Raw genomic sequence first — 25836 nt, forward strand, 5'->3', positions numbered from 1 at the left:
TTCATCAACACCAGAGTTTCCTTGATCATTTCTGAAAGCCATAACATTATGATTTATAACATTTTGCATCATAATATTCTTATATTTCTCCGATGGCAAAGAGAAAGCAGCAGCTCGGCAAATACACAGATGGTAACACATAGACTTGGTAGCTTTATGCCGTGGTTGAAATGCAAAGACTTTGCTCTGGTTTATTTTTAAAAGGAAAGCTGACATCCCATGGCATTGCTCACACAAAGTCTGATTTTCTTGGGTGAGGTGTAAGCTTCAGCTTCTGAAATGGAGATATACCAAACCTGGCCTGTCTCTTTAATGCCAATTAAATTCATCTTGTCTTAGTAGGGATGCTCTGAAATTCAATTAAAGGGTGAATTATTGGAGCATGCTCCTGTAGATTGGAAACTATTGTTAAATCTCTGATTCCTGGGTGGAGCAGGTTATCACACACAGAAAAAAAGTTAATAAAATGTTGTCTTTTCATCTTTTTTTTAAACTTTTGACGATTTAAAGTGTGATGATTGTGCACTAGATGTAAGGCAATATCACAGTTCTTAAAATTAATTTTCATGAAGTGGGCATCACTGCCAAAGTTGCATTTGCTGCTCATCCCTAGGTTCTCTGCTTCCAATGGAGTGGTTTGTGAGGCCATTTCAGAGGTTGATTATGAGTCAACCATGCAGCTATGGGACTGGAGTCACATACAGATCAGACAAGATAACGATGGCATGAACCAGTTGGCATTTTTACAACAATCCAACAGCTTCAGTGCCACTTTTACTGGTACTTTTTCATTTCCAGATTCTTTTAAAAGACTGAATTAAAATTCTCAATCCACCATAATGCGATTTGAACTTTTGGATTATTGGTCCAGCATCCACAATACAGTATCCCTCATGCACCTAGATACAAGGTGGAAAAAATGGTGTTGCCACAAAATCATAGCTTGGTGAATACATGCAGGTGACTCAGAGGCCATTTACCCTTATTCTCCCAAGTAGATGTATCGTGAAGGCTCCATATAACAATGCAGTTACTCGTTTATTCTTTTGCCTCCAGTTTTCCTCTCTGCTTTTAAGGTGTTAGCCTAGCCTTAGTGGATAGCAGTCTCACCTCTGAATCAGAAAGTTGTGGGTTCAAGGCCCACTCCAGACTTGACCACATCACCTAGGCTGACACTCCAGTTAGTACTGAGCAAGAGTGGCACTGTCAGGGGTGCCATCTTTCGAATGAGATATTAAACCTAGGCCCCATCTGCTCTCTCAGGTGGACATTAAATATCCCTGGCATAACTCAAGGAAGAGCAGGGATGTTCTACCTGGTCTCCTGTCCAATATTTATCACTCAACCAACTACAAACAGATTATATAGTCATTATCTCATTGCTATTTGTGGGACCTTGCTGTGTGCAAATTAATTGCCATGTTTCCTATATTGCAACAATGACTACACTATACTGGTGCTTCATTGGTTGTAGACGACTTTAGGACGTCCGGTGGTTCTAAACGGTGCACTAAAAATCAAAATTCCTTCTTTCTTTTGTATATTTAGCTGTCAGGGCTGAAGATATTGAGCTGAATTTCCCTTTCCCTTTACAAGAAATATGCCCAACAAAATGGTCCTTCAGAATATTGGGGAGGAATCTTCCACTCTGAATTCTAAGTTCGGTGGTGGGTGTGGAAGCGTGAGTGATTCCCGTTTGTGGGGTGGCGGGGGGGGTGGTGGCGGGGGGAGTGGGACAGCTGGACACGCGCTATCTTGCGCCTTGAGCTTACTACTTATACATCCATGCAGAGCATGGTGAATCTCGTGGCGGGGGCGGGCAGGAAGTCGCCTTCCCCGCTGTTATCTCATGGGCTTGAAGGTCCAGGCACAATTATTACAAGGGCACCTGGACAGCCTCCCTCCCTTTCCCCCTTAGCCTGCCTCCCAGGTCCAGTCTCCACTCCACCCTTCCAACCTAACCCCCCTTCCAGCCTTGGCACAGCTTGTGCTACCGGTACCCAAGAAGGCGAAAGCAGCCTCTGCTGACCTCAAAGCCATGGAGGAAATCAAGCTTGCTGGGGGGCATGGCACTTATAAACAGCCATAAAACTGCCTGTTCTAATTTCCCACTGGCAGGGGAACTTAATTCTGGCAAGGCGGCCTTTTAATGAGCATGCATGACTTGCTAATACATGTAAAAGGGCTTCCAGACATTGCTCACAGGGAAGCTCGATCTACCTTCAACCCGCCTTCCTGAGAACTTAATTCTGATAGTTCATCCCGACATTGGGAAGCTGATTTTTGGCCTTGTGCCAAATTCCTCTGTCTGCCATGCTTCCTGCTGCTGACGGGAGCGGCAGATTCTGCCCTTGGAATCAGACTGTTTAGATTTAGCCATGTTTGCCTCCTCAAGCCAAAGGATGTCATTTCCTGTGAATCTGCCATTGTGTCATGGTGTTGAAAACGCTGGGCAGAATTTTCCTGCTGGTGTGCCGGGGCGGGTCCTGCATGTCCGCGCGTAAAATGACGCGCGGTGTTGTCGGGTGAGTGTCCCGACGTCACCGCGATATTTCATTGGGTGGGCGCGCGATGATATCCTCTGCCACTTAAGGCCCTTGACTCACCAAACGACACCAATTTTTCGGCGCCCGTGCAATCTTCGGGTTGGCACACAGGTGCAACAGGCAGGTGAGTAGGACACATTTATATAAACCTCATCCACGGGCGGGATAAGAGGGCTCAGTGGGGTCGCGAGTGTGCTCTACAAGTATTCATTTTTCAAAGTTATTGAAACTTGCCTGTGTGATCTGCAATACTTCAAAATGAACACCAGCTGCTTTGTCTGGACTCTTAACCTTCAGGTCAGCACTCTGCAGTGAGGAATCTTTTTTGGGCCTGCAGGTTTCAGGAAACCTTCCCTTAGCCTGGGAATGGGAGCTGAGCTCTCCACTGGAGGCACCTCCTCTGGAGGGCTAGACGGGGGAGGAGGCCAGGAGTGCACATTCAGCCTCCAGGGGAGCCACCTTTGGGAGGACAGGCGCAGGCACAAGGGGCACAGGGCCAAGAGGTAGACCAAGGTGGAAGGGGCCACTGAATATGCCACTATCCTGCGGCCAGGGTTTACAGGCGACGAAGCAGCTACCTCGATATGTCTGAGGTGCAGTGCCGAAGGAGGCTCCGTCTCTCAAGGGAGACCGTCAACTATGTCTGTCAGATGATTGGGCCTGAGATCTCCACTAACTGTGTGGGTAGACACCCCATGCCAGTGGCTCTAAAGGTCACAGCTGCCCTCAACTTCTATGCCTCTGGCTCCTTCCAGGGCTCGGTGGGTGATCTTTGTGGTGTCTCCCAATCAGCTGTCCACACTTGTGTCAAGCAGGTTACAAATGCTCTGTACAGGCGTGCATTGACCTTCATCCACTTCTGTTGGGACCTGGCAAGTCAGACACAATGAGCCAGAGGCTTCGCGGCCATTGCTGTCTTCCCCCGCGTCTAGGGTGCTATAGACTGCACACATGTGGCCATCAAGGCGCCAGTAGGTGAGCCTGGTGCCTTCGTCAACATGAAGGGCTTCCATTCCATGAACGTGCAGATAGTGTGTGATCACAGGATGCTGATCCTGCAAGTCTGTGCAAGGTACCCAGGCAGCTCCCATGACACCTACATCCTCAGACACTCCAGGTCCCAGGGCTCTTCAGTGCTCCAGCCCGGCTGGACGGATTGCTGCTGGGTGACAAGGGCTATCCCCTCAGAAGGTGGCTCATGACACCTCTCCACCATCTAAGAACAAAAGTTGAGCAGCGGTATAATAGGAGCCAAGTCTCCACAAGGGCTGTGGTGGAGAGAACCATCGGTCTTCTCAAGATGCGCTTCTGATGCCTGGACCGCTCGGGGGTGGGGGGGGGGGGGGGGGGGGGGGGTGTGTGTGTGTGTGTGTGTGTGTGCACTCCAGTACCCCCCAGATCGTGTGTCGGTGATAGTGGTTGCATGCTGCACTCTGCGGAATCTTGCGCTGGAAATAGGGGACGCAGTGGACAATGAAGAAGTTAATGCAGTGGCTGCGGCTGCACACGATGAGTCCAGCAGTGAGTCTTAGGATAAGAACGCACAGGGAAATGCTGAGGGGGTCGATGCTGACCCGGGCATACTCTAGGGAGACAGGGACACCCAGGAGGCTTTAATCCAATGAACCTTCAGCTAGTACACCACATATGGATCTCCAGGATAAGCCTGGACAGTAGGCTACATACTCGATACCTAAGTGCCAAATCTGCCAGGTTAGGAACAGTAACTAAGGGCCTTGTTAATAAAGCTGAATGTCCCACAAAGCACTCATAACATTTCTGGAAACCATGCACATGCAGAAGAGGCACCCTCAGCCATGGTCACATATCTGAGTTTAATATCACAGGCAAAGAAACTTATGCCAAAAAAATGACAAGGGTGTTCCAATTCAAAGCAAATCATAAAGACCTCATCTCGGGCCAACACAAAAGCACCAGTGATAAACCCGTGGTGTGCCTAAGGTGCCTTATGTTTACATTTCCAGGTGCTACGTGTTGGTGCTGCCCCATCGCTGGGAGTGGCATCTGAGACAGTCTGCTGACCCTGATGTCCTGTTGGCCTCGATGACCTTGGTGGTCGTCCTCTGGTCCGTGGAGCCTGTGCTGGCCCCGCTTGTGAGGGAGCTGCCAGTTCCACAGCTGGCATCTCCCCAGTCGTCGCAGCCTCACCGTTGCAATGGTCACTGGCAGAGGGGTGGAGGAGCTGCTGCCCTTATCCGGAGCACCCTGAGAGGTGCCCGCAGAGATGACAAGATCACTTCGGACCTCCCTGCTCACTGTGGATGGATGGGCACCGAGCTGGGAAACTTGGTGCCCAGACCATCTCCCACACCGGCACTGACCTGCTGAGGTGAATGCCGATGTGAGGGCTTGCTGGTCCGAGCGCATCCCCAGGAAGCCCTGATGGGTCTCCTGGAGGAACCTCTCCACGAGAGTCACCACTCTCTCCATGGAGGACGCATGGTGCTCAAACATGTGGCTCATTGCTTCGGAGATCGTCTGCATAAACTCCTCCACCATGGAGACCAAGCCAAGCATTGCCTCATGTATCTCCCCCAGATGCTCCCACACACCCGGCCACATTTCATGCCCCTGCTGCATTGTGGACGACTCTAGAAGCACATCATCAGGCACCGACTGAGCATGTGCCTAGTCCCCTGCAGTCCTCTGGCTGCTGGCGCCATGGGAACACTCTGTCTCTGCCAGCTCTTCCAGTGAGTGTGAAGTGCCCTCACCGCTCTGCCCCGGGACACTAGCCAATGTTCTAACTCCCACCAAGGTGCCCGTATCTGCGCTGGTGCCTGCCTGGCAGAGATAGTGTGATGCTGGTGAGACTTCAGGGCCCTCAGGTGTGAGAGGGGGCCTCAGCTGCTCCTCCTCCCGGCCCTGCTCCGCTGATGCTGAAAGGAAGAACAAGGACATTGGATCAGTTAACATGGAGACAATGACAAAGTTCACCCCTGTCCCCCAGATCACTATGCGCTCATCCTTCCATAAGCAATGGTCAAGCCATGTTGCAAAATTAAATCACTTAACATTCAGCACTGCTATGGCTGTTGGGAGAACAAAGCTGACCTCACTGCTGGGCAAACATACCTGGACGTGGCACCCTAGCCTCACTGACACCAGTAGACCTGGGTGCATAGCGCTTCTCCAATTCCAGGGCCTCCTGCTCAAACCGGCTGAGAATGGCTAACTGCGCCTGGCCGTCGCCAGTCCTCACCCGCTCTGCCATGTTATGAGCATTCATCTCCTGAAAATGAGAGAAGAGCATTGATTTGTGCAAATTGTACATGGACTCCCTTTGCACACGGCCCACTCCAGTCAGAGTGGGACATATCAGGGCTCTAGTGCCTCCTCACCCCGCTGATGCCGAACACTCACACCAAGGTGCTAGGCCTGTTCCCCCCCATCCCCCTTGGCCACAGGAGGCGCAAACACGTGGAGCACAGAGGGCAGCAGATGGTTCGTTACCACACCACCTTGAAGCTCTCCTCCCAGCAAATCATCAACCTGACTTGGACATGTCCTGCAATTCAAGCACAGCGCCTAGTTGCAGCTCCTCCAGGTTGCCCCCAAAACAGTCATGTGGGTCTCAGTGTACCACATGCTGCGGGCACAGAACCCATCTGTTCACCACCCTCTCAGGCTGACCTTGGCATGGGCAATATCTGCTGACCCACCTAGCAAAGGACACATGCCGTCAATGATTCAATGGAGTCACTACACTCAGACTTGGTGGGGGTAGGTGGGGGTGGCGGGCAGCATCAGGAGGAAAAGCCTACCTACTGGGTTACATGACCAATGCCAACATTGTCCTCACTGTTCTAGAGCGCAACAAGCCGTTGAAGCGCTTGTGACACTGGATCCAGATGCGTCGCACCATGTCGCGGGAGCTCACCACCTCCACCACCTCCTCCCAGGCACGTTTCATCATGTGGGGGGGGCTTCCTCCTCCCGTCTTGGGTAACCAGCAGCTCCTGCTGTGCTGCCACCTCCTCGAGGAGGGCAGCAAGGCAGTCATCAGAAAAATGAGGGGCACATTGGCCCCTGCTCTACCCTCTGGCCTGGCTTGCCCCAATGGCATAGCCTCCGGACTTGCGACACCTCCATTGCCCCTCTGCAGTGCCCTTTGCCCAGCCATCGTGAGTAGCCTTTTGAAGGCTGCCAGGCCTTCCTTTATACAGGCCGCCGGGTCGCCATTGGACCCGGCGGACTGAGCGTGCCCACCGCCGCCCGCCCACTCCCGCTATGCACGGGAGTCGTGAATTACGCTGGGTGGGCCTTAATTGGTCCGCCTGCGAAAAATGGCGGCGCGGACCCGATCGTGGGCGCCAATCAGGTCCACGCCTGCCCGCGCCCATTCCGCCACCCCCACCCCCCCTCCCCACCAGCCAGAAAATTCAGCCCACTGATTTTTCATGTGCCTCTCCACTGGTGTCTGTAAGGGGGTGGCTGTCAGGAAGGCCATGTCTGTTTGAATTATTCTGTTAATTTTATCTTGAGATATTACCTCTCTGTGCTGTCAGTATACTGACTTGCCTAATAGTAAATCATTCCAATCTGTACACAGTGCAGCCCAGGGGAATCTAACAACAAGTCTATAGCTCAAGTTTACACTCTATCTATTATTATTTGAATCTTATTGCAAACCGCACTGCGTGAGCGTTGATGCAAAACTCCAAGCCCTTAAAGCCACTTGGGAAATCAACGCCCACTGTCAGCATCAATCACTGTCAGCAAGGCCAGGTATAGCCTTGTATTAATGCAGAGTAAAGCTTCCCAGCAATGTAGTAAGAATTCCTCTGGTCAGGATTGGGGTGAATCGGTGATTCCCAATTTCACGGTGGGAGTGCAGGTCGGAGGTAAGGCTACAGCACTGGAGTCCTGATTCTCTGGCTTGTTCACCAAGCGAACAGGCTATTCCACTGGGTGCAATGCTAGCCGTGGATCATTATTAGCAAGCTGAACCTCTGAGTCAGAAAGTTGCAGGTTTGAGTCCCACTGCAGAAACTTGAACACATCTCTATGTTGATAATTCAGTGCAGTGCTGAGGGACCGCTGCACTCTCAGAGGTGCCTCTTTCAGATGAGATGCTAAACCGAACCCTTCACTGCTCTTTCAGGTAAATAAAAGAAGTCCCAGAGCAGAGGAATTTTCCCAGTATCCTGGCTAACATTTATCTCTTAACCATTGCCTAAAACAGGTTATTTGGCCATTACCTCATTGCTGTTAGTGCACTGGAGCTCGCTGACTACAAAATGTCTCCCGTGTTTCCAACATTCCAACAGTGACTATCCTTGAAAAGTAGTTAATTGGCTGTGGAGCACTTGGGAACATCCTGAGGTTGTAAATAGCGATATATATTAATGCAAGTTCTTTCAGGCTTCTTTTAACACAGTATCACCCTTACTGTGTAGTGCCACCTAAATATATTTTGGTAGGTTTTCTTCATTTAGTATTTGGGATGATAGCATGAACATATTCAAAGTGACCTATGACATAGCAACATGACTGTGTCCTCCATCAGCCTCTCTGTAGGGGAGGTCAGATTTAACACTGTTTTATGGAGTTGCCTCATTCCTGCTAGGAAGCAGGATGAGAGTTTTCAAGCAGATTTCACAGCAAATATCTTCCTTGCTTCTTTCGATTCTATTACAAAATAATAATCATAGCTCCTTTGAACTCTCCTTTGCTCCTCCTAAGTTGCAAATCCCTCTGTCCTTTGTTCTCTTTTCATCTTTGTTCTCGGAATCAAGGCTTCTCGCTCCATCTCCTGCTCTAGCCCATTCTTTTTCAACCTCTCAGAAACGTCCTTTGTGCCTGCAATCTGCTGGCTTTCAAAACCCAAGCATCGTGTCACCCAGTCACTACTTTCTATATCCCATGTTCTCTTCCACTGGCAGAGGAAATGGGGAGGAGATGAGAAGCAATTTATTTACGCAATGAGTTGTTATAATCCGGAAAGCCCTGTCTGAAAAGATGGTGGAACATATTCAAAAGTAACTTTTACAGAGGGAATTGGATATAGACTTGAAAAAGAAAAACTTACATAGCTAAGGGGAGAGGGCAGGAGAGTGGAACTGTCGGAATGCTCTTTCAAAGAGCTGCCACAGGCACATTGGGTCGACTGGCCTCTTTCTGTGCTGTTTGAAGCACCTTTCAAACTTGGTGATGTCACGAACCTTGATCTATATTTCTCATTTTTTTATTTTAAAAAAGTGGAAAATTAAACATACCTTGACTACAGTTCCTTCCGTGATATCCCTTAGGACATAAAATCTCGCACTCGCCAGTCACATGGTCACACAAAACACCAACTGAGCAGCTACACTTGGCGATGCATCCAACTCCATAAAAGCCGTGATCACAAGCTTTGGACAAGAGGAAAGGAGAAAAGAAGGGATGAAAATTTAATAACTCCAAGATATCACACATTCACCCATTCCTGAGGGGACTGGATGACTTTTACCACATTATCTAGGCAGACATCTAACCTGTTCTCAAATATTCCCCAAAAAAAGAGATTTAGCTATGCTGCTGGATAGCTATCATTATTTCAGGCTTTAATACAAAGTTCTGTTTTGTTGAAAATGTTTTTTATAGAATTATAAAAATAAAGTGAGGGAGGGCAGGGGGATAAATTTACTGGCTATATTTTACTGAGGACATAAACTTAGCTTGTGTTCTCTTGAGTTCAGAGGTTTGAGGGGTGATCTAATTGAAGTATTTAAAACAATTAAGGGAATCAATGTGGTAGATATGGAGAAACTATTTCCTTTGGCGGAGGAATCCATAAGAAGGCATAATCTTAAAATTAGAGCTGGGCCTTTCAGAAATAAGACCAAAAAGAACTTCTTGACACAAAGGATAGTAAAAATCTAGAACTCACTCTCACAAAAAGCTGTAGACGCTGAGACAATTGAAGCTTTCTGGAATGTGATCAATAGATTTTTATTAGGTAAGGGTTTCAAGGGACATGTGCAAAGGCAGGTAAATGGAGTTGAGGTGCAGAATAGCCATTATCTAATTGAATGGGAGAACAGGTTTGAAATGCTGAATGGCCTCTTCCTGTTTCCGTGTGCTCTGCTCCAACCATTTTGGAACGGGCATCGATTGTTCTCACATAGCAGTCACTGGAGCAACAATTTCAGATTTTTTAATCGGTATTTTTTGAAATAGAGTAAGTTTTCAAAGGACAAGAAAATATGATATGTCATATGTTATCAACTGTCTTCAATTTTCAACTCAATCCATATTACTCCACATATTAAGCTGGTAATTAGAACTGTGGACAATTATAGCATTGGAGGAGGCCATTCAGTCCATTGTGTCAGCTGCAGCTCTTTGCTGGCGCAATGAAACACTAATCCCATTGCCCTGTTATGTCCATGTGTAGGAAGAATTCCAGAATATCTTTCCACATTTGCAGTCACATTCCACAAACGACATTTCTTGTTCCTACAAACGGAGGTACCATTGTGTTCCATGGAGTGTTTGATCATCTTTACTAACCTTCAAACTTTTAAATAAGCTTCTCAACGATTAGGCACTCACCTTTATGGCAAGTGTCACCATGATAACCGGGTTTGCAAGTGCAGCTTCCATCTTTGCGGTTGCATTCCAGCGTGTTGCGCTGTTCACATCGGCACTCATTCGAACAGCCAGGCCCGTATGTCCACTTTGGACACGCTGGTGGAGCGCAGGAGGAGAACAAAGAAATGGTTAGCAGTGCCTTGTGGTTAAAACAGACACTTTGTTCTTCATGAAGGGCTCATGCAAGTAAAAACATTACAAGCAATTTCAATTACAAACGAACATACGAATTAGGAGCAAGAATAAGCCACAAGGCCCTTCAAGCCATCTCCACCATTCAATAAGATCATGGTTGATCTGCTTTTAACTTTAACTCCACATTCCTGCCTACTCCCAATAGCCTTTCACCCCCTTGCTTATCAAAGATATATCCATCTCTATCTTAAAAATATTCAAAGACTCTGCTTCCACCACCTTTTGAGGAAGAGAGTTCCAAAGATTCAAGGCCCTCTGAGAGAAAAAATGTCTCCTCATCTCTGTTTTAAATGGATGACCCCTTATTTTTAAAGTAACCCCTAGTTCTAGATTCTCCCACAACAGGAAACATCCTCTCCACATCCACCCTGTCAAGTTTCCTCAGGTTCTTATATGTTTCAATCTGACTCTTCTGAACTCCAGCGGATGCAAACCTAACCTGTCCAGCCTTTCCTCATAAGACAACCTGCCCATTCCAAGTATTAGGCTAGTCAACCTTCTCTGAACTACTCCCAACGTATTTACATCCTTCCTTAAATAAGGAGACCAATACTGTACACTGTACTTCAGATGTGATCTCACCATTGCCCTATATAATTGGAGCATAACCTCCCTGCTCTTGTGTTCAATTCCCCTCTCAATAAACAATAACGTTCTATTAACTTTACTAATTACTTGCTGCACCTGCATACTAACCTTTTACGATTCATGCACTAGGACACCCAGATCCCTCTGCATCTCAGTGCTCTGCAATCTCTCACTACTTAGATAATATGCATTTTTTTTACTCTTCCTTCCAAAATGAACAATGTCACATTTTCTTACATTATACTTTGTCCACTCACTTAACCTATCTATACCCTTTTGTAGCCTCTTTATGTCCTCTTCACAACTTACTTTCCTACCTATCTTTGTGCCATCAGCAGATTTAAATCCAAGCCAATATTTATCCCTCAACCAACATCACTAAAAGCAGATTCTCTGGTCATTATCACATCGCTGTTTGTGGCAGCTTGCTGCGTGTACTTTAGCTGCTACGTTTCCTATATCACAATGATAATGTTTCAAAAGTACTTCATTGGTTGTAAAGCACATTGGGATGTCCTAAGATCATGAAAAGCTCCAGAGAAAAGCAATATCACTATTTGTTTCGAGCACCTTGATGCTACAATAAACCTCGGCTTTTACTCTGATGCCATTCATCTGTTGTCTTTTGCAGTGGGCACCACTGTCTAATGTAATTGCTTTATCATTGACTGAACAAGAGGCCCTTGTTGGTGTGGGATGTTCTGTACCATTGCCAAACCAGCTGGCAACCATATTCACCCCAGTAAAACAGCCCTCAGTAAACTCCAATAAACATTACATTCTTCGATCTCAAGGCCCAGCCAACAGCCAGTTTCGATTTCGCAACAGACCTGCCAACCCGAGCCACACTTTACAAGAATGGAAACTCGCCAGGTGCCAAAGAAGCTAGACACAACCAAAACTAACTGGCAATTTAGGCCCCACGGGACTTCAGCTGTTGTTGAGTAACTGAAGGGTTTGTTTGATGCAAAATGAAGTAATAAGGTGTAAGAAGTCAAAGTGATTGTTCAGAAACAAGGCTGAATTGCAAGTTCTGAATCCAGATTGCAGCAATGAAAGAACATTGTTTTAGTCCACATCTCTGTTAACGTTGTGGGTCTTAGATGGGTATGCTCATGATCTGGACTTACAGATAAAGCTGGAGGCAAGTCTGTTGGTAAACTCCAACTTTTATTGAATATATACTAACTATGTACAATACAGACTCAGCACAATGCTCTACATAGAACTATCCATGCTCTGTTGTCATGCGATCTTACGTCACTGATGATGTGCACCACATATTTAATATTAACCCTTTATGCTACATCTCTCCCCCAAGCCTCTGACTCCAATAAATACATTACTTACATGATCTTACATCTCCCCCTGAAGTCTTTGCCTTCATATCTGGTTCACAAAAATAAGTGAGTCACCAATCTCCCCGACCTTGTTCTCATCTCTCTCAGAGATTGTATAGGATTCAAGTTCTCCATGTTCTCGCTTGAACTCTGTAGAGTAGCATGTGAATCCTCAGGGACTATCGGCTATCTGTTCAGGTTGTCTTCCTGATGATATGGGTAATTAGTCCATTTCATTGGTGTTCTTCTTGTAGAGATCAGTGCACTTCTGTTCCTTCTCACTATTCCATTTTTAGTCTCTACCAGATAATATCTTAGACTTCGTGTCTTTCCTAGTACTTGGCCTTCTCGATTCTGGTCTCTAACCCAGACTGATTCACTTGGTTGGAGTTCTGGTAAATCATGCACTCTATGATATCAGTTGTAATTTCTGGTATACTTTCACGATATCATCTTCCTTCTCCCTTACTTTCTGAATATCAGTTGCTTTTAGACTGTATGTGGAAGAACAGTAAGTTGTGTTGAGTATGTAGCCTTCTTCCCATCAGAGGTTCTGATGGAGCCAAACCATTTTGAAGGGGTGTGGGACAATAGTGCTCAACAGTGCTAAGTTGATATCATCATTCTTTTTCAACAAAGCTTTTACCATTCTTACTCCTCTTTTAGCCTCTCCTTTGTCTTCTGGGCACCTGGGTGAACTAGTGGGTGAACTAGTTGTGTGCACAAATCCATAGTCTTCTGTAAATTTCTTGAACCACTCATTCGCAAGCTCTGGATCGTTATCTGAAACGGCGTGATCTGGAATGCCATGTGCGGCTAAAACTTATTTTAGTGAATTAATGACTGCTTCTGAGTTTATACCATGAAAACATTTAATCTCAACTCACCTGGAGTAATAATCAACAGCTATGAGAAATGTCTTCCCTTTGAGCTTGAAAAAGACCCATTCCGAGCCGTTCTCACGGTCTAGATGGAAATGAGGATACCATCAATGGTTCTTTTTGCTCTTGGCGATGGCATGCACAGGTGATGTAGCTCGAAATCATTTCCTCTAGTGATTTTGAGATTCTTGGCCACCAGACCGAATTTTGTGCTCTAGAACACTTTGCAATGCTTAGGTGTTGCTGGTGTATTCTCTAAAGAATTAGGGTCTGAGGACTCTTGGTATGACCAACTCCTTGTCATAAATTAGCAAGTCATCCACGACACTGAATTCTGCATGGCTTAAAGTATTGTTTCAGATTGTTTGGAACATATTCTGGCCATCCACGTTTGCAGTGTCCTATAATTTTAGCACATTCTTCATCTGCTTTTTGTGCTTGTTGGATTTCATTCACCCTCTGTGTGTTGCTGGTAGGAATTTCGTAGTCAATGAGATATATGACTACATCCTCAACAAAATCTATGTCCTCCTATTCAGGCTTCTTAACAGGAATGCGTGACAATGCATCTGCTGTTCTTTGTTGTTTGTCTTGGTCATATTCGTCCAGTTCTTTCACCTGCTGTTCCTGGGAAATATTCTGCCTGGTTTGCGCAACGCGTTCCAATTAATCAACTTTGTCGATGGGTTGGAGATCTGTGCAAGAGTTTTGACTTACAGTGAACATTTTTGATTGTGGATCACATACAAAGTTTCTGGATGGAATTTTATACCTCCTCCTGCCAGCAGGATTTTACAGTCCCGCTGAAGTTCATGGGGATTTTGAATGGCTCGCCACATTTTATGGCCCCGTCTCCACTGCGACAGGGCCATAAAATTCTGACCCCTGCGATTTCTCTTCCTTTGTACTGGAGTTTGGCAGTTAACAGCTCCTTGACCTTCAGCTGCATGCACCCTGGATCATGGAATCATATGGTCAATAGCTGGAGAAAGTCTGGTTTCAACCACTGTTCTGTGTCTGAAAGAATTGAAACTCTTGTTCCAGTATATAATTTGAAGTTTGTTTTTTGTCCATTGACCATAATATCTGTGCTCTAATATTCCCATTTGATCCTGTAATTTCTCCCAAGAATGGCACTTCATTATCTTTTTCTTCTTCAACTTCTTGGATGGTACATAATCTTAGTTGTTCCTCCTTTAATTTTTGTGTTAGGCACTTCTTGCCTTTCTTCTTGCAGGAATGGCACTCTGCATTTTTGGTGGGGCATTTTTCGCACCGATGCAGCCTTTTCCCTCCACAATGAGAACACTGAATAACGGCAGCTACCACACCCTTTTTACTCTTTCCCTGTTTTGGCTTAGGTGCGTTGTTACTTCTATGTGCTACAAACTGCAATGTATCAAATGTTTTTCTCCACAAGATTTCTTTCTCACCTCAAATAAAAATCTGGTTTTGCTTTCTGACTTCTGCCTGCCTCGTTAACTGCACAGCTTTTGATAGGGTCTAATCTTTCCTTGATTACAGGAAATCTGACAAAGTCTCTTCTAAGACTGACCAAAAATGCCATCCCAAATTAATTCACTTTTCAGGGCTCCATATTCACAATTCTCAGTTAATCAGTATAAATTGTTACTGAAGGAATCTACACTCTTCCCTGGTCTTTGGGTGCGCCTATTAAACTGTATAATGGTGCTCCCTTGAAAATTAAAGTAGGTATTAAAGGCTTTGATAACTTCTTCATATGTCGCTGTGTCTTCTTTTATGCCCTGTCTGATCATTACATCAATTGCATTACTGCCTATGGCATAGAGTAAGGTTCTGACTGTCTCTTGCTAGTCTTCTCTGCTAGTCCTGAAGCCGTTCTGTACCTGGGAAACTTGCAACGCCAGTTCAGCCACTTCTCAGCTTGATCCCGGGATCCACATGGCCGAAGCACTCTGGTAAAGGTAGAATTTTCTCCATGGGGCTTCCCTTCACTGTAGCCATTTCTGAAGTTTGGTTGAAGATTTTCTCACACTGTCCTTGTCCTGCAGTCGTTTCTCTTGCTGCTTCTTCCAGTTGCTGGGCTCTTCAGTAGTTGCTTCATTCATTGTGTTTTCTGTCGTCAACATCTGTTATCATCACTGCAGGTCTTAGATGGGGTTGTTCATGATCTGGACTTACTGCTCTAGGCAAGGCTGTTGGTAAACTCTACCTTTTATTGAACATATACTAACAATGTACAATACAGACTCAGCACGAAGCTCTACATAGAACTATCTCTCTCCATGCTCTGTGGTCATGTGATTTTACGTCACTGACGATGTAGGCTATATGTTTACATACTTAATATTAACCATTTATGCTACAGTCGCCACCCAGGGAGACGGGCCCCGATTTTCATGGAGATATGGAGACGTTATGCCTTATCCAAAATGGCGCCAGATCCCGGATCCAGAAATCCTGCCCCCATTTCCAACAGATACTATTTTTGTCAGTAGGGGAAAGGGGCTGTGATGTGACTCACACATGGGGGAAGTCCAAACCCAGCGGGGCCATCTGAACTCATTGTTGAGCACAATTAGACCCTATTTTGCTGGAGTGAGGTCCATTTCTCCCATGGTGTGAGTTACAGTTTTTAAGATTGACATGGATACTCGTAAAAGGTGGATAAGGTCTGTGGAACTGTCAAGCTGTCAAGTTATTTAGATCCATTCCCCTTTAAATTAGGAAACAATATCAGCCTGTTGTGTCTCTGAGTTGAAAAAAAAATCAATACTCGTAATTTCAATAACCGTTGGTATGAGCCTGAGGGCTATCATTATAGTATTATTACCACTTGACTGCTTCTACAACCTATCACTATCACAGTGGGGGCTGTAAGTTCACAGTTTGATTGACAGCTCCAAGAGGTTATTAACGGATTACCTGTCTTTGATGTGGGGCTATCAATACAAATATTTATAAGAGATTAAGTACTTAAGGGAATTTGAATGCATTGAACAGGCTCTTATCAGTCAGAGTGTTTTTTTATATAGTGTAGTCTGTAATAGCTACTTAGAACTTTATTTTATTTCATCTCAGCATGGCTGCTGAGGTCTGCCCATGGTGGATACTAGCTGAGTTGGCATGGAGGGTGTAAGGGTAAAGAGTGGTGGATGGGGGGGGCATAAATTGACTTGGAGGATAAGAGAGGATATTGGAGGTGGGTGGGGGCATGGGTTGGCATGAGATAAAATGGATGGGGTATTGGGAGTGAGTGGGGAGCTGTGAGGTGTGAGATTTAGAGGGCCTAATTTTCAAATGGACTGAAGGGGATTGCAGAGATAGGGAAGGGCAAGGCCATGGAAGGATCTGAAAAAAAGTATCAGAATTTTAAAAGTGAGCTGTTGTTTTACTGGGAGCCACAGTCTGGTTCGGCTTCAGAAAGTTACCAACAAAAGGGAGCTAATGGCTTTGGTCTTCCTAATATTTAATTGGAGGAAATTTCTGCTCATCCAGTACTGGATGCAGAACTGGGGCAAAGTTCCAGAGCACCAAGGTGGGTCTTTTAACTAGCCTGCCTCGGCACTCGGCAGCCCCTGTGGCTGCCTCTGAACTGTTTCTGGGGCGGCGTGCCCGACTCCAGCATGCAACCGGCCTTCATTGCCCAGAACGAAGATCCCATTACTCGAGGCATTCAAGGAAATTTCCCGACTACGCGCCCGCCTCGGGAGTGAAAGTCCAGGCCAGCATATCTGCCTGTGAATTGAATTTGGATTCCAGTGGGTATAAGCCTGCAGAACCAGACAAGCCATTAATTGGCAACAAATTGACCTTCACCTGAAGAAGTCACTAGAATACTTGGTGTGGCTAGTAAACAACGAGATGCTGGTACCACCGATAATAAGTGACTTACAAACTAGAAAGTTCAAGTATGATAGAGCAAGCGTGTTATTTTCCAAATCACATTTCTCGACCATTTAAACATGGGCAACTTTCTGCACGTTCCCTGCATCATGTAACATATTGTGCTCCTGGGATATAAGGCCCCCAACACAGCTGGTTCACAAATCTCCACCAGAAGGGAACCCAGTAAAGAGGAATCCTGAATCCTGAATCCCTGATCCTGAAGAAGGGTCACACAGACTCGAAACGTAAACTTTGTTTTTCTCTCTCCACAGATGCTGTCAGGCCTGCTGAGTTTTTCCAGCATTTTCTGTTTTTGTTTCAGATTTCCAGCATCTGCAAGGAGGAATCCAAGAGGAATCCAATACCTGCTCAACACCTTTCACCAACAGCCCTGCCCTTTATTTAGTGTGTTGCTAGTCACTAGGCATTGGCATTGCCATCTGGCAAAGGGCATCAGATAGTTCAGTTATTAGACACAATTCATTGATGTGGAACATGATTTGTATTTGTCGTCACCAGGAAGGGTCCATGGGTGAACATTTAAGGTATTGTTCCTGTCTGGTTGAGTAACACCCAACTGCAACATAGTCACTTGATTCCTGGTATACGGGCAATAGGGACTGTGATGATATACTGTAGTGATTTATGCTTTTGTCCATCTGTACATGTTTGTTTGTGTGTATGGCTGCGCGAGTGTGTGTTTCAGTTTGTGTTTGTGTGCACGTATGTGTGTATGTGTGCATGCAAGTGTGTGAGTGTTTGTGAATGTGTGGGCATAGATATGCTCACGCCACCGAGTTGGAAGGCAAGGTCGGCCATAATGGGGGTACTCACTCTTTAGGGGAATGGCAGGTACCTCTGCAACCTGCCACCCCACAATTTCTAACAAATAAACAGCAGGAGCTAAACTTCCCAACTTACGTAGGTGGCAGAAGCGCCCATAGAGGCCGGGATCACAGAGACAGGCACCATAGATGCGGTGGCAGCGTCCATTGTTGGCGCAGTTGCATTTCTTGTTGCAGGTTTTCCCATACAATCCCTTGGGGCAGCCTAAAAGAGAAGGCAGTCAGTACTGGGCATCAATCAGTTTTACTTTAAAGCAAATCTGGGAAATTTTAACACACATATGATCAACCGCACATGGGAGGTGTGAGAAACGATGGGAGGGGGTGGTGAATAAAGACCATCTGGGCTCAAGGTGAGTGTGGGAATGGGGTGTATAAGCAGTCAGCACAGAATTACAAACATGCGAACACACACACATGCACACACACACCATGAACATCACATACACAAGGCTGCACACATGAAAAAAGCAGTATTTATGTAGGGTTTCCAAATCTCCAGAATTGTCCTGGAGTCTCCAGGAATTGAAGATTAATCTCCTCGGTACTGCTATGAAATACCCAGGAAGAATATCGTAAGGGCATTAAATAAAAGTGTTTTTTTCTTTTCATTTCTTTGAATGCTTTAGTTTATTACTGCAGTTCTAAAAATATTGTAAATGGGGCAAGTGGCTATTTGACTGACAGTTAATAGTAATCTAATTGGCTTTGGACTGTTCACTCTCCAATTGGGTGTGAGAAATGGGTCCCCAGCGGATGAACCAATGGCAGGAGTATGGGGTCGGGCTGATTTGAGACAGGAGGGCCTATGATGAGACCTCAAAAAATGCACCCAACCAAAGTTGGCAACACTTCGGTGTTTCTGTTGACGCCTCGAGGAGATTAAACACCAGACAAGGTCAGTATGGCACTTCACCACTGGCCTCACCATGGACTTTTGTGCAACAACGGAGGTTAATTTTATCACTATACAATGTTCCATCAAATAAAAGCCAGCTTACCATCCTCACACATCTCACCACTGACTCCCGGAGGGCAGCGGCATTTCCCAGTCAGTGGATCACACGTTGCGCCGTTCTTACACTTGCACAGGAAGCTGCAGTTTTTGCCAAATGTTCCCTCCGGGCAAGCTGGAGAAAAGGAAGGAAAAGAGAAAGAGCAGATAATTATTCACTGAGCACAATTTGCATAATTGGGCAGAGAGAAACATAAATGCAAAGGGCTGGAGACAATGCTTTTTTCATTTATGGGATGTACGTCACTGGCAAGGCCAGAATTTTACTGCCCCCATCACTAACAATAATAAATGTGCCAACACCATATTAAAAAGGGTCTGTTACATCTGGTTGGCACTTTACAATGTAGACTCAGCTTGGCTCAGTTGCTGTCACTGTGGTTTCTGAGTCAAAAGTTTGTGGGTTGAAGCTCCACTTCAGGACTTGACTACATGGTCTAGACTGAGACTATCAGTAGTACACTGTTACAGTCCGATAGGCATTAAAGTAAAAGCAGAAAAATAAATATTTGCATTTATGTAGCGCCTTTCGCAACCTCAGAACATCCTGAAGTGTTTTACAGCCACTGAAATACTTCAAAAGTGTAGTTACTGTTATAATGTCAGAAATATGGCAGTATTGTGAGAGCACACAAATAGGAATGATAATTACCAGATAATCTGTTTTAGTGATTTTGATAGAGGGATAAATATTCGCCAGGACACCAAGCAGAACTCCTCTGCTCTTTGTTGAAGTTGTACTGTAAGACCTTTTAGATCTATCTGAGGGGGCAAACAGGGCCCCAGTTTAACATTTCATCTAAAAGCACCTCTGCCAGTGCAGCACTCCCTCAGCACTGCACTAGGAATGTCAGCCTGAATTTGCTCAAGGGTCTGGAGGTTTCTGACTCAGAAGTGAGAATGCTTCCCACTGAGCCACAGTGACATTTGGAAAGTAGCAGTGAGTTCTCTAGATGTCCTGGCCAACATCATTCTCTGAATCAATATCACCAAAACCAGTTTACCAATCTTGTTGCTGTTTATGGGACCTTGCTGCACACAAAATGGCTTCCAAGATTGCTGCATAACAACAATCAGACACTTCAAAGTAATTCCATATGATTCTGAGAGAGATGCTTTCGAAACAGTTTCTTTGATGTTGCAGTGTTGCAATATTGTTCTTCTACCTAACCCAAACACGGAGTGATTGAAAGTTTTTTTGCCCCTGACAGGGAAGTGGCTGCAGGGCTGTGACCAATTGCTGCCCTTTCAGTCTGTTAGGTGCGCCCAATCGTGGCCTAGACAGGGAGGAGAGACTGCTGTGCTTCTCCTGATATGGAACTTGAGTGGCTAAACTCTCCCTTTAATTCACGGACATGAGTTCGAAACCTGCTCAGATAGATCAGATGAAGGCCTTCCTCTCCAGCAACAAAACAGACATGTGCAATGTGTTAGAATACAGTGCATTGTGTTGTGGAAAGCAAACTCTGGCTAAATGAAAGTTCTCTCGCTTTCTTACTCTTGCTCTCTCTCATTCTCACTCTTCATATCTTGTATTGTCCCTCTCTCTCAATCATTCTCTCTGTCATTTCAAGTAACATTGGAAAGTGGGCTGATAGAAGCCAGGTTCGCAACTGCATCTGTGACATATTTTTGGCTACTTGGTGCAATGACATAAAATACCTTCAAGTTCTTACGGTAAGTTATTACTGTTTGATAAGAAGTGTTGCATTTCACTGTATTTACAAAAGAGGCATTTCAACCCCCTTCAACCCAACCCCCCAAACCCCATGCATCCTGGATTCATAAACCTGAAACTAATGAGGAGGCACAAATCACAGCAGGACCCACCTCAGTTCCAGGGTAATGAAATAATACAGAGCAGCAAATAACCTTAGTACGGGAGTTTCCATACTCACAAACACCCAGTACCAGTCTTGTGTCCAGTCACTACAACTTCATGGTGCTGAGAACAAGACCTAGTCTAAGGCACAAGAGCACAGTTTTGGATCAGTGAGTAACAGGATTACCAATAGTTATAGGTAGGATATTCAGGCCTTACACTAATTATTAAGAGTTGCATATGGATGATCAGTGAATTCTTGTATTACCGCTGGTTATGAGGTGAATCTGAGTGTTTCCATTATTATTATTATTTATCACTGCAATTTCAGTGGGTTAACATTAGTTACTGGCGGAATCAAAGTTCCTCCCACCTCTATTTTCCCCTTTTCTCAGTTAGTCTTCTTTACCTGCTCATGAGTGGCATCTGGTTCTTGGAACTTTTCACACAATAGCTGGTGATGTAAAACCATGCGCAAATATACTCAGCTTCAGGGAACTTTTCTAGATCAGCATGTCAAGGAACCAACTAGGAAAGTCTATTTTAGGTTTAGTATTGTGTAATGAGAAAGGCTTCATGAATAACCTTGAGGTAAAGGAGTCTCTAGGGAATAGTGATCATAATATAATAGAATTTATATTGTGTTTAAGAGTGATTTAGTTATGTCCAAGACTACAGTCCTATATCTAATCAAAGCAACCTACAATAGATATGGGGTGTGAGTTGGCTAAAGTAGATTGGGGGACTAGACTAAAAAATATGATGATAGGAAAGCAATGACAAATGTTTAAAGGATTAATTCGTAATTTGCAACGAACGCACATTTCCTTAAAGAATCAAAACCCCATGGGACAAGATCCTACCGTGGCTAACAAGAGAAGTTAAAGGTTGTATTAGATTAATGGAAGAGGTTTATAATATTGTCAAAAAGCCTGAGGGTTGAGAGGATGTTAGAATTCAGCAAAGGATGATCAAGAAATTGATAAAGACAGGAAAAAGAGAATGCGAGAATAAACTAGCAAGAGTCATAAAAACAGATTGTAAAAGCTTCTACAATTATGTAAATAGGAAAAGATTAGTGAAAGTGAATGTGGAGCCCTTAAACGCAGAGACAGGACAACACAAGAACTTAAGAAATAGGGGCAGGAGTAGACAATATGGCCCATCGAGCCTGTTCTGCCATTCAATATGATCATGGCTGATCTTGGGCTTCAACTTCACTCTCCTGCCTGCTCCCTATTTCCCTCGATTCCAGGAGACCAAAATCTGTCCAACCCAGTTTTAAGTGTATTCAAAAATGGAACATCCACAACCCACAGGGGTAGAAAATTCAAAAGATTCACCACCCTTTGAGTGAAGTAGTTTCTCCTCATCTCAGTCCTAAATGATCTTCCCTTTATCCTGATAATGTGCCCCCGTGTTTTAGATTCCCTGACCAGTGGAAACAATCTCTCATTGTCTACCCTATCAAGCCCCTTCAGAATTTTGTAGGTTTCACTGAGATCCAGGGAATAAAAGCCCAATTTACTCAGCCTCTCATCACAGGACAATCCTCTCATCCTAGAGAACAATTTACTGAACCTTCGCTGTACTGCCTCCAATGTAAGTATACTCTCTCTTAAATGTGGAGACCTAAACTGCACACAGTATTCCAGATGTGGTCTCGCCAAAACCCTGTACAATTCTTAAAAGACTTATTTATTCCTGTACTCCAATTCCCTTGCAAAAAAGGCCAACGTGCCATTTACTTTCCTAATTGCTTGCTGCACCTGCTAACTTTCTGTGTTCCTTATACGAACACACACGTCTCTTTGAACATCAACACAAGTTTCACATCTTTTTAAAAATACTCTTACGACCACAGAGAATAACTTCACACTTCCCTACATAGTACACCATCTGCCATCTTATTGCCACTCACTAACACTGTCCATACCCCTTTGCAGCCTCTCTGTGTCCTCACCTTCCCATCTAGCTTGGTATTATCAGCAAACTTAGATGGATTACTCTGTCTCTTCATTTAAGTCATTAATATAGATTGTAAATATCTGAGGCCCCAGCACTGATCCTTATGGCACTCTATTATTCACTGCCTGCCAACTTGAAAAAGCTCCGTTTATGCCCACTCTCCGCTTTCTATCCATTAACCAATCTTCCAGCTATGCTAACATAACATCCCCAACTCCATGAACCCATATCTTGCCTATTAACCTTTTGTGCAGCACCTTATCGAATGTCTTTTGGAAATCCAGGTATATTACATCTCCTGGTTCTCCTTTATCCACCCTACCAGTTACATCTTTTAATCTAATACTATCCTTAACTTCCTGAGTGAGCCATGGATGGGTCTTTCTTGCTGAGTTTTTGTTTTTCAACGGAATTTGTTTTGTTGGGAATTTTGAATTGTTCCTTTAAATGTTTCCCACTGTTCATTTACTCCATACCTATTCCCACAATTAACCATAACCAGTGCTCTCCTCATAGTTATGTAATTGGCCTTGTTTAAGTTTAATTTTCTTGTTTGTGATTGGAGTATGTCGCATTCAAACTTAACATGGAATTAAATGGATCACATCTCCCAGAGGATCTTTTATTATGATTTTACTAATCAACCCTGCTTCATTACACAATACTAAATCTAAGATTGCTTTATCCCTGTACCGCAACATATTGCTCTAAGAAACTGTCACAAAAACATTCTACAAATGAATCTTCCAGACTATTCTTGCCAATTTGATTGTCCCAGTCTATATGAAGGCTAAATTCCCTCCCAATTATTACATTTCCTTTGTTACTAACTACAATAATTTCTTGTTTAATGTTCTGCCCAAAGGTATAACTACTGATGGGGAGTCTATATCTCTTCTTCTCTCCAAGGAGAACAGTCCCAATCTCTCCAATCTATCCTTCATAGCTGAAGTTTTTCATCCCTGGAACCATTCTTGTAAACCTCTTCTGCACTCTCTCCAATGTGTTCACATCCTCCCTACAATGTGGCACCCAGAACTGTACACAATCCTCCAAATTACTGGACAAATTAATGGGACTTAACCCTTCATCCTAAGGTTTTAAAAGAGGAAGTGACTGAGATAGCAGATGCACTGGATTTAATCTTCCAGAATTCTCAACAGCCTGGAACAGTTCCCATGGATCAGAATGTAGAAAATGTAACCGCACTACTCTAGAAAGGAGAGAGAGAAAAAACTAGAGGCCAGTTAGCCCAACATCAATCGTAGGAAAAATGCTAGAATCTATTATTAGGGATGCGGCAAGAGGTCACTTAGAGAATCAGAATATTATTGCACTGAGTCAACACATTTATGAAAGAGAAATCATGTTCGATAAATCTGTTAGGGTTTCATGAGGTTGTAACTAGCAGGGTAGATAAGGAGGAACCATTAGATGTAATATATTTGAATTTTCAAAAAACATTCAATTAGGTGCCACACAAGAGGCTATCACACAAAATTGGGACTCATCAATTGGGGGTAATGTATTAGCATAGATTGCGTATCGATCAACGGACAGAAAACAGGCTGTAGTAATAAGTGGGTAATTTTTGGGTGGCAAGCTGTAACTAGCAGGGTACTGCAAAGATTGGTGCTTGGGCCTCAGCTATTTCCAATCTATGTCAAGGACTTAGATGAGGGTGCTGAGCCTAACATATCTAAGTTTGCTGATGATGCAAAATTAGATGGGAAAGTAGCTGCGAGGAGGATGTAAAGAGGTTGTAAAAGAATTTAGGCAGGTCAAATGAGTGGGCAAGAACATGACAAATGGAATATAATGTGGGGAAGTATGAAGTTATCCACTTTGGAAGGAAAAATTGAAAAGCAGAATATTCTTTAAATGATGAGAGACAATGAAATGTTAGTCTTCATAGGAACCCGGGTGTCATTGTATACTAGTCACAGAAAGCAAACATGCTGGTTAGCAAGCAATTTGGAAAGCAGCTGGTAAATTAGGAATTATTACAAAATAAATTGTATTGGCGTGTAAGAGTGAAGAGGTCGTACTGCAACTGTATAGGGTTTTGGTGCGACCACAATTCAAATGCTGTGTACAGTTTTGGTGTCCTTATCTAAAGAAGGATATACTTGCTTAGAGGGGGTGCAATAAATGTTCACTGGACTAATTCCTGGGATGACAAGATTATCTTGGAATGACGGGATTGTCCTGTGAGGACAGATTGAGTTGACTAGGCCAATATTCCCTAGAATTTAGAAGAATGAGAGGTGATCTCATTAAATTATATAGAATTCTTAAGGGTAGATGCTGGAAAGATGTTTCCCATGGCTGGGAACACTAGAAATAGGGGTCACAGTTTCAGAATAAGGAGTCGGCCATTTAGGAATGTGATGAGGGGAAATTTCTTAATTTAATGAGTTATAGATCTTTGGAATTCTCTATTCCAGGGGCTGTGGATGCTCAGTCGTTGAGTATGTTCAAGACAGGGATCGATAGATTTTTGTATACTGAGGGGGTTAAGAATGTGAGGGTACTGCGGGAGGGTGGAGTTGAAGTGGTCAGCTGTAATCGCATTGAAATGGTAGAACAGGGTCAAAGACCTACTCCTGTTCCTGTTTCCTGTGCTCTTACGGAACCCAATCTTTAGATGGTAAATGCAATAACATGTCAGAATTGCATAGAACTTTACAGCCCAGATAGAGGCTAGTCGGCCCAAGTGGTCTATGTGGCCAAATGTCACATGATCAGCTAAATGGTCAAATGTCATGTAATTTGAATATCACATGATAAAACCTCCAACCAAAGTTGGCAACCTCAGGAGAATGCTTGGGAGGTGCAGCTGACTTTGGTCTAATTCAGGGGTGGTCAAACCGCGGCTCATTAGCCACATGCAGCTCTTTGATAGATAAAGTGGGGCGGTAGATAAGGCGGGGAGATTAACCTGGATCATTCGGAAGAATCGGGCAGGTTGGGCATGCAGAGCAGCCGCATCCACCAGCCCAACTCTAACTGCACTGTCCAGCCCGATTTCTATGATTCAGTGGTGCAGAGGTCACGCCCCCAGTAGGCGTTGCTCCCATGTTCAGCTTGCTGTGCACCTTCTTACTCTGGATTGTCTGCCTGGTGCCGTCTCAGCTGTGGGAGTCGATGTCTCCAGACTGAGGTAAGAG

The 25836-nt window shown here is 44.6% G+C and overlaps 1 protein-coding gene across 2 annotated transcripts in view; it reads right to left on the reverse strand.

Moving 5' to 3' along the window:
- LOC144690414 (uncharacterized) overlaps window positions 1-25836 on the reverse strand; it is a 537164-nt gene that overhangs the window by 70342 nt on the left and 440986 nt on the right. For both annotated transcript variants that reach the window (XM_078557903.1, XM_078557904.1), the window contains 4 exons: window positions 18863-18991; window positions 17938-18066; window positions 10104-10238; window positions 8786-8920 (listed from right to left, as the gene is read on the reverse strand). In XM_078557903.1, coding sequence (XP_078414029.1) covers window positions 8786-8920; window positions 10104-10238; window positions 17938-18066; window positions 18863-18991 — 528 coding nt within the window. The remainder of the gene's footprint in view (window positions 1-8785; window positions 8921-10103; window positions 10239-17937; window positions 18067-18862; window positions 18992-25836) is intronic.

The sequence above is a fragment of the Cetorhinus maximus genome, chromosome 15 (assembly GCF_964194155.1).
Source record: "Cetorhinus maximus chromosome 15, sCetMax3.hap1.1, whole genome shotgun sequence".
Classification (NCBI taxonomy): Eukaryota; Metazoa; Chordata; class Chondrichthyes; order Lamniformes; family Cetorhinidae; genus Cetorhinus; species Cetorhinus maximus.